Source organism: the organism of the source record quoted next, unplaced genomic scaffold (genome assembly GCF_019419815.1).
Source record: "Pyrus x bretschneideri cultivar Hongxiangsu unplaced genomic scaffold, Pyrus_bretschneideri_v1 Contig75, whole genome shotgun sequence".
Taxonomy (NCBI): Eukaryota; Viridiplantae; Streptophyta; class Magnoliopsida; order Rosales; family Rosaceae; genus Pyrus; species Pyrus x bretschneideri.
In genome coordinates this window covers 812,215-827,897 of record NW_025999815.1, presented here as the reverse complement: position 1 = coordinate 827,897, position 15,683 = coordinate 812,215, and the positions used below count along the sequence as shown (strand labels likewise).

Genomic DNA, 15,683 nt, shown 5'->3' with positions numbered 1-15,683 from the left:
AAATAAAAGAAGGCACAAGACAAGAAGAGAAAAATTGTAACACCCCACATCGCCCAGGGGAGTAGATCATGTAAGCTTTATATGTATATTTCCATCTTTACCTAGCATGAGGCCTTTTAGCTCACTGGCTTCGAGTTCCGTAGGAACTCCGAAGTTAAGCGTGTTTATGTGAGAGCAATTCCATGATGGGTGACCTACTGGAAAGTTCTCGTGTGAGTTCCTAGAAACAAAATCGTGAGGGCGTGGTCGGGGCCCAAAGTAGACAATATTGTGCTACGGTGGAGTTAAGTCCGGAATGTTGTGGGGGCCCGGGCCGGGATGTGACAATTTGGTATCAGAGCTAATCCCTGGCCGGATGTGTGCCGATGAGGACGTCGGGGCCCTAAGGGGGTGGATTGTAACATCCCACTCCTGTAAGCCTTATATGTATATTCTCATCTTTACCAAGTACGAGGCTTTTTGGAAGCTCACTGGCTTCAGATTCCGTAGGAACTCTGAAGTTAAGCGAGTTCGCACGAGAGCAATCTCATGATGGGTGACCCACTGGGAAGTTCTCATGTGAGTTCACAGAAACAAAACCGTGAGGGCTTGGTCGGGGTCCAAAACGGACAATATTGTGCTACGGTGGAGTCGAGCACGGGATGTGGTGGGGGCCCAGGCTGGGATGTGGCAAAAATAAAGAAAGAAAATGTAAAGGGAAATTTTATTTAAACTCATGTAACCTATTTCTACACCCAACTTACTCTTTACACCCATTTGATTTTTAACTAAACTATTAATATCTCTTTAAACCCTAATTTACTACCTAATATACCCCCATAAACCCAATTCAATATGTGGATTTATTTGTACACCCATTTGATTTTTAACTCTGTCTTTACGCCGTCTGGAAATGGACACTGAGAATTGGAGTGTGAATTTAGCCATGGCTAACAACAAGACTGACACTTCTATAGATGTTGACAAAAAACATGTATCACCGTCTCTCTCTATGTGGTCTCTGTTTCATGAGCATATGTCTGCTACCATACCTTTTCATAGGAATCTTTCTATAGGCTTCATGGAGAGCATGGAGCACTAGTAATCAAATTGGGTTTGTTTGAAAACATTACCGTTTTGTGATAGCTTATGTATAGCGGCGAGGAAGGGAGAGATAAGAACAGTTGTAAGGCTGCTTGAGACAGGTGTGACAATCAATGGAAGAGACCTACATGGGTGGACTGCTCTCCATAGAGCCTGTTTCAAAGGGAAGATAGAAAGTCATTCGAACGCTACTTGAAAAGGGATGTGGATATGGATGCTAAAGATGAGGATGGACACACCACGTTGCACTGTGCAGCGGAGTCGGGACATGCTGATGTGATTGAGACATTGGTAAATAAAGGAGCTGATGCTGAAGCTCGAAATAACAAAGGTGAGACTGCACTGCAGATTGCTGAGTCTTTGCACTATGTTGGGATTACTAGGATACTTATTCATAGAGGTGCAACAAAAGACAATAATAATATGACAGAGAAGAAAAATAAAAATAAAATATAAAAACAGAAGAAGCAAACAGAATCCAAGGTCCTTGCAATATCTGCAAGTCTTTTTTATTTTTTGGTGTGGAGATGAATAGTGGGAGAGCGATTGCAGCAATTTGCTGTTGCAAAAAGATAAACAAATTATGCGGGATTGATTGAAAAAAATAATTAAAACTAAAATACTCATTTTCTAAACTTAAAAAAATTGAAATCAAACGAACAAAAAAATTTATAAATTGAGTCATACCTTAGTTGGAGGATTCAAAATCATCATCCATAACTTTTTTTTCTTTATGAGAGCTATTAGGGTTTTAGCCGGAATGAACGTAAGATAAACAAAGAGTGATCGTAAAGTTTAATAATAGTGTTTGAGTTTATTGATAAATTTGAATTTTATTATTAATTTCATTTTGTACTTAATAGTAATTATGCAATAGGGTAAAATAAAAAATTAACATTTAAAATTTAAATTGAATGTAAAAAGAGGTGACATGGATTTAAATAAAATTTCTCAAATGAAAAATGTAACATTTTCTTTCTTTTATTTGGCCATAAATTAAATATTTCTCTTCGAAACAACGCAACCGAAAGTAATTTTCTTTCTTTAATCTGTGAAGTCATTTTCTTTTTATTTTTCTTTTTTATTTTTCGTTTTTATTTTTCCTCAATACATTTCAAAACAAAAAAGAGAGAATCAGAAACACAGAAAGGTATTGGAGAAATGAAGAAAGCAGGAGGGGCAGAGAAGAAAAGGGTGCGAAGGTCATCGGGCGCTATTCAAAACGGCGGCAGAGATTCCAGCTCCGATACCCCTCCTAGGGTTTGTTCTTTCTCTGATCCCTGATCTAGGGTTTCTCATATATGAAATTGGGCATTTCAATTTTGATTTTTGTGTATTTCTAGGAAATGAAAAATTGAAATTGCCAATTTGATTTGTAATACCCGCAGTTATGTAGTTTGAAAAGCACTGCTGTTTTTTATTTATTTATAATTAATTTTTATTGCTCTGTTGGGTTGCTGAAATGGGTAGGAGAGGGAAGGAACTAGTTGAAAGTTTCAATACAATGTGTTTAGTTATTTAGAAAATGAGGAATTATAAATAAGGATTATAAGGGCATAAGTTGGGATAATGAATGATTTATCCATTTGAAGAAAATCGTCACTGGTGCGGGTTTTGCTTTAATAATATTGAATTTCCTTCAGGGTTGCAAGGATATGCCATGGAAAGCTGGATCATTTTGTTGTTTATGGTAGAGCTTTTGAAATGAGAGCAATTCGGTATTTCTGCTTTTTCTTTTTGGGCATCTTTAGTGTGCTGGAGTGGTGGGGATTTTGTTACTAGCAACCTTGTTTAGCCTAAACAATAGACAGAAAATCTTTGGACCAAAAGTAAGCAGAATGCGGTAAAGCAAATGAGGCCGCTGCAAATGGATAAGAAGATGTTCAATGATCACATCATTTTTCTGGCATGATCAAATTAGAATTGTTTTACCTATGTTGTGTGTGCAATGGAATGAAATTGCAGATGGGGTACTAATTCCAGGACTGCTGTAAAGGATAGATGAAGAAAAACAAAATCTTGAAAGTAAAACAATTTGAAATAGTTTTTGGTTTTTAGTTTTCTTTTTGTGTAACATTCCTTGTACATTTCTTCTACATCTCGCCCACCATCCTTCCTCCACTCTTCTTCGTCTCTCACCATATACTTTCCCTATATTTTAAGCATGAAAAAGCAAAAAATGAGAACCAAAACATAATGGTTATCAAACGGGCCGTAAGCAATTCACAGTGAACCTCCATTTGCAATTAATATCTCGTGATTCTATCCTTGTTTTTCTATCCAAACTGAAATTTTGATATGTGAACTTTGAGTTCTATCATTGAATTGCATTGTAAGTGGAGGATAACAAATTTTTTTTGACATTAGGATTCCTTATATTATTTTTTTTCCAGATGCTGTAAATACTGGACTGATAAAATTGAATTCCTTCAATGATAACTTTTTGTTTCTATTATGTTCTGTTATGTTCCTTTGGCTGAACATGCAAAATATTGTACATAGATTCGCAGATAACGAAAGTTTAGACAATATATTGATATTTACTCTTTAAGGAAAAAAAAAAAAAAATATAGTACCACGTGATGCATAATGTGTCATTGATGCTGTTATGCATATCGTAAGTTTTCTTGCATGCATCTAGTCTTCTGGATGGCATACAAAATTCAGTTTATGAGGTCACAGAGCCTCATATCAATTCCAGAACAAATGGTGTTGCTCAGATAGTGAGATTTTGGAATATTCTGCATTGTAGAATTAAATGGTGTTACTTATATATCTACTAAAAATGCATTTTAATTTGTTAGTGTGCATGAGTGCTTATAATGCCTCCTCTCCAACACTTATTATCTCAACCTTAGATAGTTATTAATTAGTGGTGGAAAAGTTATTGTTTTCTTTTGGATATAGATTCTCGGCATGATGCTTATCTTTGCCCAATTATGTTTTGGATTTCAAGGCAAGATAGTATTGGCCAACTGGTTTCCATAGCCTGCTGAGATTTGCCTTGTTTGCTGATTACCACATGATTTTATTTCAGAAACAAGCTACCCAGAAAGATGTGTTCCAGTTGTTTGCTGAGAAGGTGAGAGACAATAAGGATTTGGTGTCTAGGTGGGCTGTTCTACAGGAGACACGCGTGGAATATTTCAGGGGAAAGGATTTTGTAAGCTTTTTGAGAAATCATCCTGAGGTCAAAGATATTCTAGAATCAGATAGAAATCTAGAAGCTGAAGATATTGCTGATGCTTTACTGAGAAAGAATCTTCTAGTACGCTGTGATCGTGTGGTGAAAACTCTTCGTCCTGGGAAGAGAAAGTTGTCTACATGGCCTGCACATTTGGAGATCTTTCCAGTAAGCTAACCTCTTAATTGTTTTTGAACAAGTAGCTTGCTGCCCTTGCAATTAGCATGCTCTGCCTACTAGTTTTTCTTTTCATTTTAGTATAATACTTTAGATTAAGGAATATATTCTTGGGGACCAGTTAAAGTGACTAAATCTGTCCTTGCTGTTTCAGAATCTCTTCATTGTGTATGTGCTCATACTCTTTATGTCTATGTGCTAAATCTGGCCTTTCGGTCTTGGTCTCGGTTTTTTACTTTTTCAGTCAACTTGGTTTTTTTTTTCTTCGGTTGTTTCTTCATCAGTTTGGTCTGGTTCCTCGGTTTTATGCCCACCCCTATTCATACTATGCTATTTATGCTTACTTTGTACTTGTGGACATTTGGTGACATTGTTGTACCCTTTTTACTTTCTCCTTAGATTGCTATGTTTTGATTTTATATTTGTAAAAGTTTGAAACTATGGAGGAAGTGGGTGAAGTTACTTGATGGTACCATCCATAGTGTGTTGAACTTCCCCTTTTTAGCAGGTTTACTAATATTTCAATCCTGTCTTTCTGTGAGCTGTCCTCTCTTCATTTATTTTCTAAGCACCACGCATCACCTTTGGTAATTTTTTTACTTCATTTGCAGGACCAAGTATTTTCTGAGAACGACGCCTTCTTTGCATGGACTTTTGTTAAACGGAGGCCTCTCTGGCAGACACTGCTCTCATTTTTCTGGCCAGTGGTTACATTGGCAATTTGCTTGTTTCCTGTATATCCCCATCGGTGCAAGCTACTAATACTCTACTCATGTCTCGGTGTCCTCCTACTTTTTCTTTCTCTACTAGTTTGTAAGTTCTCAACTTCTGGTTATTTGTTTCTAGCATTTCTTTACATTTGCTTAACTCTTATTGGTTTATGGTGATGTGGATACAAGAGTGGAAGATTAGGTTCATACCCTTCTCCCCTATTTAAAATGTCACTATTTTATTACACTTATTGGTGTGCTGGACATAGCAACAATTCTGCAGATTAGTCATGTAGTGGACATCAATATGCATTGCAATTGATATTTGTTGGATAATGCTTCACTTATTTTCAGACGTCAGGCTTTATTAGAGTCAGTGACATGCTTGTACATGCGTATATGTTTAATTCAATACCTAGATTTAGTTAGGTTATATACTTTCTGGCTTAGTACTATTATATCAACGCCATCCGTTCCTTATTTTTGTGAGAAATGACTACGCATCATTTGAAGTGTGTGCCTTTCCACCAAGGTATATTTTAGGTAGTAGATTGTCCTAGGTCGGCAATATCAATGGGGCACATGGAAAGCACTGTTGGTTTGATGACATGACCAGAGACAGAGCAAGTTATTTAAAGGCCCGCCTATTAGCCCAAGTCCCGCAGAGTGCATTAAGATGAGATATTCACCCAAAAAAAAACAAAAAAAAAAAAATCCTAAATAGGACATGCCACCTTTGCATTAAGCACTATGCTGCTTGTTGTCCTTATCAGCTCTTGTTAAGTGTCCTTTGCCTATTATGTGGATTGCATTATTGTACGAGTGACTATCTTCTATCTTTGACCAGCATATGTGAAAGAAAGTCGATGCTACTTTTCAACGATGGCGGAAACTTGTTGGTTGTCGACAAGTTGCAGAGTTACCAGTTTTTTTTTTTTTTTTGTTAACTAGTTACTAGTTTTTTTGTAAAGCTTTTAGGATTCCTCGACACATTTTTGCCATTTTCACCGTTGCTAAATATTTGTGACTAATTCTTCTTAGAAAAAAATATTTGTGACTAATTTGCTTATGCCTTTTGCCTCTCTTAATGTCTTATTAACTCTTCTTCTTCAAGAATTCTGCATCTTACAATTCTTAATACAAAAGCCATCACACTTAACATTTCATGTAAATCAACAGGTTCTTTTGTTTGTTTTTAATCGCTAAAGTCAGTCTCACTATACCTATCATATGGAATTGGGATAGGGTGGGGATATATAGGTTCCAGGTTTATACTAGGTCTATATGTAGTTTTCTGTAAAAATATACATACGATCGTAGCTATAAGGTTGTATCACAGCTGCCACCTTCACAGTTTTTATTATCAGGATTTTCCATCATCTTGGCCTAAAGGTCATTAAATATATGTTTGAATAGGGTATCATTTTTCAAGTATTCATTATATTTGCATCAAGAAACCTAAATTTGTATCTAGATTTGTTTATTTGACTACAAGCTTCAGCTTAGCTATGTCTGTGATCTGTTAATTTCTCGATTTTGCATTAAAGAGTGTTAATAATGCAAATGATCGTTCCAGTAATGATTTGTTCCCTGTAATATCGAACATGAACATTTAATTTTGTTTTGTGATTTCTTAACTTCCAGTGAGAGGTACAATATTTGGAGTGCTATATATTGTTCTGGGAAAGCGAGTTTGGTTTTTCCCGAACATTCTCGCCGAGGAAGCTACTTTGAGAGAACTATTCCGTTTCTGGCCCAAGAAGGATGAAGAGGAGCGACCAAAGTGGACAACAAGGGTTTTCTATGCAGCAGTTGCAGTTCTGGTCATATTGCTGCTGAGGCACCATGCTCCTGATGAAGCTGCTAGAGCCAGGTGAGTTCTAAACCTACCAAATATACCGTAATGGCACTTGAGAGCATGAGTATGATCCTTGCTATGTACTGAGTTTCAAGTCGCATTGTTCTGTGGACGACGACAAATTGTGGCTAAACATGACAAAATTTTAAAAGTTTCAGATCCACAATAATTTGAAGACCTGTTTCTTTTATATTTAATCTTTTGTTAGGGCCCGTTAATATGCAATCATAGAGCATACTGCTCTGCCTGCTAATGTGCTGAATCGGTTTTCTGCTTCTTGGTGTTGCCAATCATACTAATGATTGACTCCATATTGTTGCAGGTACCAGAAACGTGTATCAAACATTATCGACGATGTTCTGGAGTGGTCTCCAAGATTGGCGCTTTCTGGGATGATGGAGAATATGCAAACTGTGGTTAACTCGACGGAGCCAAGTAATGCAACTGAGGAAGAGGTGACGCCGCCTGACGCCATGGATGCAGAAACTTTCACGGTGCAGTACGATGCAGAAGTTAGTGAAAATCTAGAGAACAGCGACGAAAACCTAGACAGTAGAGAAGAAAACCTAGACGAGTGATGAACAGAAACATGATGACATATAATGTATGCGATACCGGAAAGAAGACATCGCCTTCTCTTTGGCCTTTACCTTTAAATTTGAGTGTAAAACCATGTATCAGACAATAAAGCAGGTAGTTACATTTTTTTTGTGGGATTTATAAAGGTGTTTTGTAAGGTTTGGTAGTTGGTTCCTACATGACTACTTGGATCGTAATTATCGGCTGATTAACTCGTGCAATACACATTTGCTGCCCAGTATCAAAGAAAAATATAGGCTCTTCACGTTGTCAGAATATTATTTATAACACGACCGTTTCGCTTTTAGTTTTTATTTTTTCCTTTTTTGTGCTACAAATAGACAGATGCATTGAGCAAAAGGAAGCGTAAAGAAGTAATGGAAGAGGGAAAACTACAAGAGATTAAGGGCTTGTTTAACAAATGCTTTTAAACGACTGAAAGCGTTTTTAGAGAGAATATTTTGAGTTTCAAAAGCACTTCAAATGCTTTCTTCAAAAAACACTAGTTATTTGCTTCTTCCAAAAAGCGCTTCCATGATTAACGTTTTTACTAATGATTGGCTTCTAGAATGCAGAAACACAAAAACAAATGAAATTCCAAGCACAGCTCAAAATGAAGGTGACAAACATAATACACAAGATGGTTAAACACGAGTCCAACTTGGTTAAATTTCCGTCTCTCATATGTACCTCGAATTACAGAAAACTACTCTGTACATCAGGCAAAAATAGGAAAGGAAAAAATCAAGAGTCGAAAGGGCTTCGCAGGCGCCAAATGACCCTTCATCATCACTCCTTCCCTACATCTATGCCTCAAGCGCAAGAACACAGCCAAGAATGAATTGCCGCCTGGCAAACGCATTGCCAAAGGGATCCAGGGGGACTCGTACCTTTTCGGGTAGAATCCACAGCAATCTGCCTCCAGAGGTTCACTGAATGGCAAGACGCCTCTGTGAGGCCTGGTTCGAAGATATGTTGCCCTGTTGCTGGCCTTTCCAATCTCCTCCTTCCCCTCTCTTGCCCGAGTATGAAGGATACATTGAAGCCTGCAGACCACCATGGGGCTGGTAGCAGCCACTACCATTTGCATAATTGTGAGCTGCATACGCATCGTGCACTTGGGAACCTCTTGCTTCCCGTTGACTATTGGGGGAATTCCATGTTTCAGCAGAATCCGAGGGAAAGGGTTCTGAGCCCGATGAACTGCCGGATTGTGATGAGTGCGCTGGACCAGAGCCTCTGCCCTTTTCTTGTCTAGTGCTGTTTGAATTATCACCATTAGTTTTCTTTGCAAAACGTCCTCCAGTACCTCTCGCCCTTCTCATAGCATGTTGATGTCGTGATTCATGAAGATATGGCTGTAGAAAATGAGAATTAACAATCCAATTACAAAAGTTAGCTAGGCTTGCTGGATATTCATATTTCAAAGAAACAAACGCGAACAATTTGAGTTGGAAATCATTAACTGAAATAAAAATTTCATCATACCACCACAATTTATATACCACTAATCACCCCTGAAAAACAAAATCTACAACTGTTTATCGTCAGTCTCTTACAACCATCAGCATACAGTTGAAACATTTTAACCTCACACTAATCAAATTAGACAAGTCTACAGACTTTTACAGGACTGTTACCAAATATAGTTTATACAGTCGTTGAAAGCTCCATAGTAACTACAGGTTCTTCACATGTCAAATCACAAATGTATATACTAAGCAAGCACATGCTTCCATTAGCAGAATGCAGGTGACAATGCATCCCTCTATGCATACTTCATTGGGTATTGCATAGCCATGTCCTGGTATGTAAGTATGTGTGTGTATATAACTATATATATAATGGAGGCTTTAGTTATATACACATAAGTGAGCACATCGCCATAATGACTCCAACTTTTTAAGCACTCAAGACAATTTTCAAAGCTCTTTTCACACAACCATAAAACTTCGAGTTGTGATATGTCAAAACTTAATATATATGATCACCAGAGGACTCAATAAATGTCTTACCAACAGTGAGGGACTCAATAAATGTCTTACCAACAGTGAGGTACACGGTTCAAACAGGCACACGAAACAAAAATATAACGCATCTATATGAAATAAAACATATTGATTATAATACAAACGCTTGCGTGCACTTTCTACCTTCCTGACTTTTATTAGCTTCCTTTCTAGTTCTGCTTTTGCACGTGCCTGTCTTCGCCTTAGAATCCCTTGGTATTGTTTTGCATTTACATACACAGGCTCCTGTGCCATCTCAAGAGGCAATGGCATTCTAGCATGTGGCATTCCAAAAAAAGGGGGATAGCCCTGAGCATTTGAAACAAGAATAACAGTCTCTCACATTTATATATCAAAACATTTACTACTGCACAACTTCCAAATGCACAAAAACTAAATTCATATCATGCCCAAGAAACATAACTTGAATGGGTTAAATATTATAACTAATCTGCTTTTTAACCACCACCACATGATGCAAGACAACACAAGGTGGCCTACTACCCAGGATTGTGGTAGGGTTTTGATGGTGGAAAATTAATCAAGTCAAGGAAAAAAGAAAAGATTTAGGACTGTTGTAAATTTAGATAAAATAGAGAGAGAATAACATGGACAAGAGAAAATGTACAAACAGATATCAAGGCATCAAGCCTTTCAACAACACTATTGTGTATCCAAACGAATTTGCTTTACAGATAGAATAACATGGACGAGATGGACAAGATAAAATGCATGAGAAGATATCCAGGCACCAAGCCTTTCAACAACACGATTGTGTATCCAAAACAGATTTGGTTTACAGAAGCTTTCTATAGTCTTCACATTGAACTCCCATAGACTTGTAGCATACCAAGTCTGATTACATGGCAGTAGGAGACTAAGAAAATTAAGACATCCACTACTTCTAGGATCCAAAATACATTTTCATCTATCCATGATCCACTTTGCTCGAATTTGCTTTTTAGAATATAGCCTTCTTATATTGTCTTAACATAGAACTACCAGACTAGTAGAAATACAAAGACTGACTCAATGGTAGGAGACTGATGTATGACAATAGTAAGGGAATCCAGACTCACTCCGGCCTTTGGCATCACACCAAAGGTGTATTGAAATCACTCCAATAAAGAAATTAGAAAAATTCCGGCATCACACCAAAGGTGCCTTGGAATACTCCAAGGTGGTTGTGCCTCACACACAAGCAGAGAAATCCATAATTTATTTCTTCACTAATAATCTGATTTCAAAAGCTTACATTTATAGGTTAATTGGTACATGAATCTGGAAAGATCCGCATTATATGCTTCGGAATTCTAAAGACTAATTTACGGTACCGAATACATTAAAGAGAAATGTTAAAGAGTCTCTCTCAAAGTGGGACTCTCCATGGACGCTATGCCACCTCACAGTTTAACGTTAATTCCCGTGCCAACATTATAAAACCTTGTGCCATTTCTCATGAGGTGGCAGAGGGAGTCCCACCTTTAAGAGTCTCCTTAGCATTTTACTACATTAAAAATGTAACATAGAGAGACTCAAGACAATTAACTTGCAGACTACATGCATAAATTGCAGTTATTATATAAGAAACTAAAGTTTGAACTTGGCTCCTGCATCATTTTCCCTTGGTTGCAGAAAACTCGACCTCGAGTTTGACACGTTAAGTTGGTTGCCAAGTTGCTATCCTTGCCAAATATACAGGATCTCCAACCATGCAAGGACATAGTTGATGTAGGACAATAGGAAGGGATAGAGAAATAGAAGAGATCAGGACTCACTCAGGCCTTTGGCATCACACCAAAGGGGTATTGGGATCACTCCAATAGAGAAATTGAGATACTAACAATCAATATTCCTGAAGTCCAATATAAACTGATTCTCAATAACAGTCAACATGAACTTATATTGATTCTCAATAACAGTCAACATGAACTCTTAGATTTACATTTTGTTACTCATTTATTTTATAATTTCACTGATTCTAACATTACGATAGGTATTTCTGTTTCAAAAGAATGTTGTATTGTCAAGATAAGACTTGCGATTTACTCCCCATAGACTCGATATATAGATCATTTCACTATGTCCATTGCTCTTCCCCACCCAATACTTACTGAAATTCGATAATTTGAGAGCATTCAACTCCTAGCACACCCATTATCGGATGTCCCCAGGAGTGGACAATCGACAACTCCAACTATTTCAAAGGATGCACATAGGCCACAACAAGAATACTTACAATTATATGATATAATGCATCTTCAAACTTCTCATTTGCCATGGCAACAATACATACGGAGAAAGACATTAAGAAGAATACAATTATGAAAAATATGAAGGAAAAAAAAAGACCAAAACATGAAATCTGACAGTTGTAGTAAACTAGTCAGACCAGGAAAAAATTAATAACATAAACTCAAAAAAAAAAAAAAAAAAAAAAAATCTAAGAGAAAGAAGCTGTCACTAAATGCTTATTTCTTGCTAGAATTATAATAGAGATCATATTATCACATTCAAACCCTGTAAATCCATACATCATGAGAAGACCATACCAAAACTCAAATTTCAACTACTAACAACAGAATGAAGCAATTTCAAAGGAAAAATTATCCTTTCCTCATCTACCAATTCAGACCAAATAATTTCCTCATCCAAAAGGTTGACTGGGTAGGAATGTTGTTAACCTCAGTTCCAAGTCCTGACAACTACCCATTCCACTTTCACATCCATCAGATGTACGATATAACAAAAATATTCTTTTTAGGTAAGTAACAATGACCGGAATTAAATCCTTCTACAACAACCAGCCGCACATCATTCATTCCCAAATGTTGTAAAGAAGACTAACACATATATACATGTAGAAATACAAACTGTTAGAGTCAGTGAGGTAAGTATAACATCTTCAGAAACTGAAGTTACTGAACAATTACATAGTTGCACAAAAAATAAACACACAAATCCAACATGATTTAAGATGGTATTGCACAAAAGGATATTACTGTTTAACATACCAAAGGTTGATGTCCACAAGCTGCCATCATTCCACCATAATAAGGATCCTGGTAAGGATTTGAAGCACAAGCCTGCAAAACAAATGCACTAAAGCTAGGACTCATACATTCCAAAATCATGCAAGTACGAGTACCTGAACTTCAACATTACAGAATTCAATATTTGATGACTACCAGTAGAGCTGGAATCTTAAAAAAATGTAAAATGAACTTACAATCGAGTGACCCACAAGTTCAAGCTGTGGTGGTTGCGCAAGGCAATCATCGCGCACCGTTGGTACACCCGATCCAACGTGCTTTACATTGCGGTGATCTTGCCCATAATTTCCAGCTGAAGTTGAAACAAGATATTAGAAACTGAACCCAACTACGAGGGGGTGGGGAAAGTTTTATATCAAATTCCCAGACATAATAGGAAGTACTACCTGATCTTGGAGATGTAATATGTGAATCTTTGGTAGCATCATCATCATCTTCATTTGTCTCATCATTGGACAAAGATTGACCATCATTAGACTGTGACCCACCATTTGGGCATTCTAACAAAGATGAGTTGGTTGCATTCCTCCCTGTCCCCGTTGGGGAGATGGGATTATGCCCAGCACTGCACCACCACGGTTCTGAATAAACACCGCTTGGTGGGATGGGATGAGCATGTAGTCGATTTTCAGCTTCGTTTTTTGGCTGCATGCCTCAAATTTCCTTAGATGGAGACCAGCTCTTAGTTCTACAGATAAGTAAGTTAAAAACGAAGTCCAAGTGAGTGACTAAAAAAACAGAGTTCCTCTTAATGTATAAGAAAGAGAATCAAAACATGCAGCCACAAACAAAACTATCAGCGGTGATGAAGAAAAATGAGTACCACAGAATGGAGCACCTCTATCTTGAGAATTCAGTTAATATGTGATCTTCTAGGCCAACAAAAGTAGAATGTATCCCGAGTTTAAACTTATTTTCACTTCAAGTTGTCAAAAACATAACCAACTTAATCCAAAAGTGGTGCACAAAGCTGAACTAAGCAAGAGACTTTTCCTCACCAATTTCCAATTACAGTAAAAGAAAAGATTAAATCCAACTTTCTCCTCTCACTCCCTAAACATATAGCAATTAAAAGCCAAAAAGAAAACATTGAAAGTTCTATGCTCTGCATTGGTTGTTTCCCAGAAATTAAGCACAAAAGTTGCATTAAGCTCAACAATGTTATAACTTAAAATAACCTGATCTCCAAATGTTAATTCATGATTAACTTCCAAGTAATCACAATTTACAAGTTATAGAAATTCAATACTGAAAAATACACTCCAGATAGTGTATCAATGATGAACCCCAATTGGTTGAATTATTCTGTACATACAATTAAGTAAGACTGCAAAATTACAAACCAAAAACCTCCTCTTTCCCCCTTTTTCTCAGCAACCGAACAGACCACAATTAAAACTCTCCGACCCCAGTAACAATTTTGAATTCCGCAAACCCTAAACATACCGAAATCACAATTGCATGCAACAGAAACATGAACAGAGAGGATCAAATCAAAACCCCAATTCTCACAAACCCTAGAAATTAACCACACAAATTATATTCAAATTTAATAAATGAAAGGTCAAAATTTGAATCCCACTTTTTAAATTAAGTAAAAAAAAATCCTAGAGCACTTACTTGCCGAGAGAAAAGCCAATCCCGAACAAAACACTAGATTTTGGGCCTCGGAATCTCACAATTTCTCCGCAATTCCATACAATCACACTGTGTATATAACTGTAGTGGAAGAGCGCTCCTATTTTTATTTCCACTTACAAGGTGATGATTTCGTCACCCACCGCGGGACCCACCTATAGCTCTAGAACTTTTGTCTACCAACACGTGGACTATACAGAACCGGTAACTCCCTCGACCAGTTTTCGGTAGGCCGGACTCGTCTCTGGGAAGCTCGGGAGAAGGGAGCCGGTTGGAGCCAGTTGTAGGTTATAAAGTGAAAGCAACCGGAACCAGTGGGGGCACACCAGGCTGAGGTTATCGCAGGAAATTTAGGAGCGAAAACATAAAAAATACTAAATAGAGTAAAAGATAAGGAAATTACGAGAGGCGCACTGGAAGGGCAAGGTCCGGGATACGCGTGGCGTCTTGGTGGGGACCACAGAGATGGAGCAACGCCAGCAGCTTTAGCCACGTGTCCCGTAAATTTGACATTTTCCCGGGAAGAGTATCTTGGGAACCACGAAGGTGCGGTGGCCTACCTGCTGGTGAGAATAGTTTGGCCCACAGCCAATATACAATTAAGAGAAGCATGAGTCATCACTCTGACCCCAATGGTTCTGACAATAAATAAATAAGAATTAGGCCCGGTTCTAATGTTGGGCCAAGCCCGTCAATGTGATGGAAGGATTGTGCGTAGGAGGAGGTGTGACTTTTGGCAAAACCGGAAATGAATTTTGATTTGGTTCGGTTTGACGGTGTGCACAAATAAAATTGAACCATTGGGTTTTGGTTTGGTACAGTTTCAGTTTAGTTTGGGCCTAACTTCCATTAAAAAATTAGGCTTACCTAAGAGGCCTGTTTCGGTTTCGAGCTCCCAATTTTTTTTGTTTTCTAATAGTTTGTTTTGGCCGCCAAACGGGAGAGAAACAACAAACAATGCCCAATGACATAGCATTTGTGGGATACCAAAAAAAATAATAAATAAATAAATAAAAGTTTACTTGAATGTTATTTTTTGTTTCTACAGAGAATCCATTAAATGACCCTAAAATTAATCACAAATATGAAATGGCAAAAATTATTCACAAATGTAATAACTAAATTAACTAAGTTCACAATTGTTACCATATCAGCACGCCGGAGCAGGATGAGCGAAGGAATTCAAACTTTGGGCGCATTGTGCAGTGAAAGAGAGGACGGGAGGAGTTCGATTTTCGAACTGGGAGGATGACTTGAGGGAGAGCGGTAATCGAGACTTTGGATTTGACACGATCCAATCGGAGTTTGGTTGGAATATGTCGCGATTTGTAGTGAAAGAGGATGGAACGGAAGAGACGAGGACGTCGAGGAGAGGAAGACAACGTTTTGTGT

General features: G+C 37.6%; 2 protein-coding genes across 2 annotated transcripts; one reads left to right on the top strand and one right to left on the bottom strand.

Annotated features, from left to right (window-relative positions):
* Window positions 1-2,184: 2,184 nt before the first annotated feature.
* Window positions 2,185-7,867, top strand: LOC103955929. The gene is made up of 5 exons (XM_009367845.2): window positions 2,185-2,343; window positions 4,121-4,435; window positions 5,056-5,257; window positions 6,799-7,027; window positions 7,335-7,867. Exons 1-5 carry the CDS (start codon window positions 2,245-2,247, stop codon window positions 7,588-7,590), a joined length of 1,101 nt encoding a protein of 366 aa, XP_009366120.2. The 5' UTR covers window positions 2,185-2,244; the 3' UTR covers window positions 7,591-7,867.
* Window positions 7,868-8,181: 314 nt separating this feature from the next.
* LOC103955912 (nuclear transcription factor Y subunit A-1-like) lies at window positions 8,182-14,529 on the bottom strand. The gene is made up of 6 exons (XM_009367825.3): window positions 14,274-14,529; window positions 13,040-13,341; window positions 12,830-12,945; window positions 12,615-12,686; window positions 9,745-9,909; window positions 8,182-8,949 (listed from the first exon to the last, which is right to left on the bottom strand). Exons 2-6 carry the CDS (start codon window positions 13,302-13,304, stop codon window positions 8,521-8,523), a joined length of 1,047 nt encoding a protein of 348 aa, XP_009366100.2. The 5' UTR covers window positions 13,305-13,341; window positions 14,274-14,529; the 3' UTR covers window positions 8,182-8,520.
* Between the last annotated feature and the right edge of the window lie 1,154 nt (window positions 14,530-15,683).

Excerpts from the sequence above, each read along its gene's own strand:
- LOC103955912 (XM_009367825.3), bottom strand. The coding sequence starts at position 13,304 with ATGCAGCCAAAAAACGAAGCTGAAAATCGACTACATGCTCATCCCATC. Across the intron at positions 9,910-12,614 it reads CTTGTGGACATCAACCTTTG|GGCTATCCCCCTTTTTTTGG; the intron begins GTATGTTAAACA and ends TCAAATGCTCAG. Across the intron at positions 8,950-9,744 it reads AGCTAATAAAAGTCAGGAAG|CCATATCTTCATGAATCACG; the intron begins GTAGAAAGTGCA and ends CATTTTCTACAG.
- LOC103955929 (XM_009367845.2), top strand. The coding sequence starts at position 2,245 with ATGAAGAAAGCAGGAGGGGCAGAGAAGAAAAGGGTGCGAAGGTCATCG. Across the intron at positions 2,344-4,120 it reads GCTCCGATACCCCTCCTAGG|AAACAAGCTACCCAGAAAGA; the intron begins GTTTGTTCTTTC and ends ATTTTATTTCAG. Across the intron at positions 5,258-6,798 it reads TTTTCTTTCTCTACTAGTTT|TGAGAGGTACAATATTTGGA; the intron begins GTAAGTTCTCAA and ends CTTAACTTCCAG.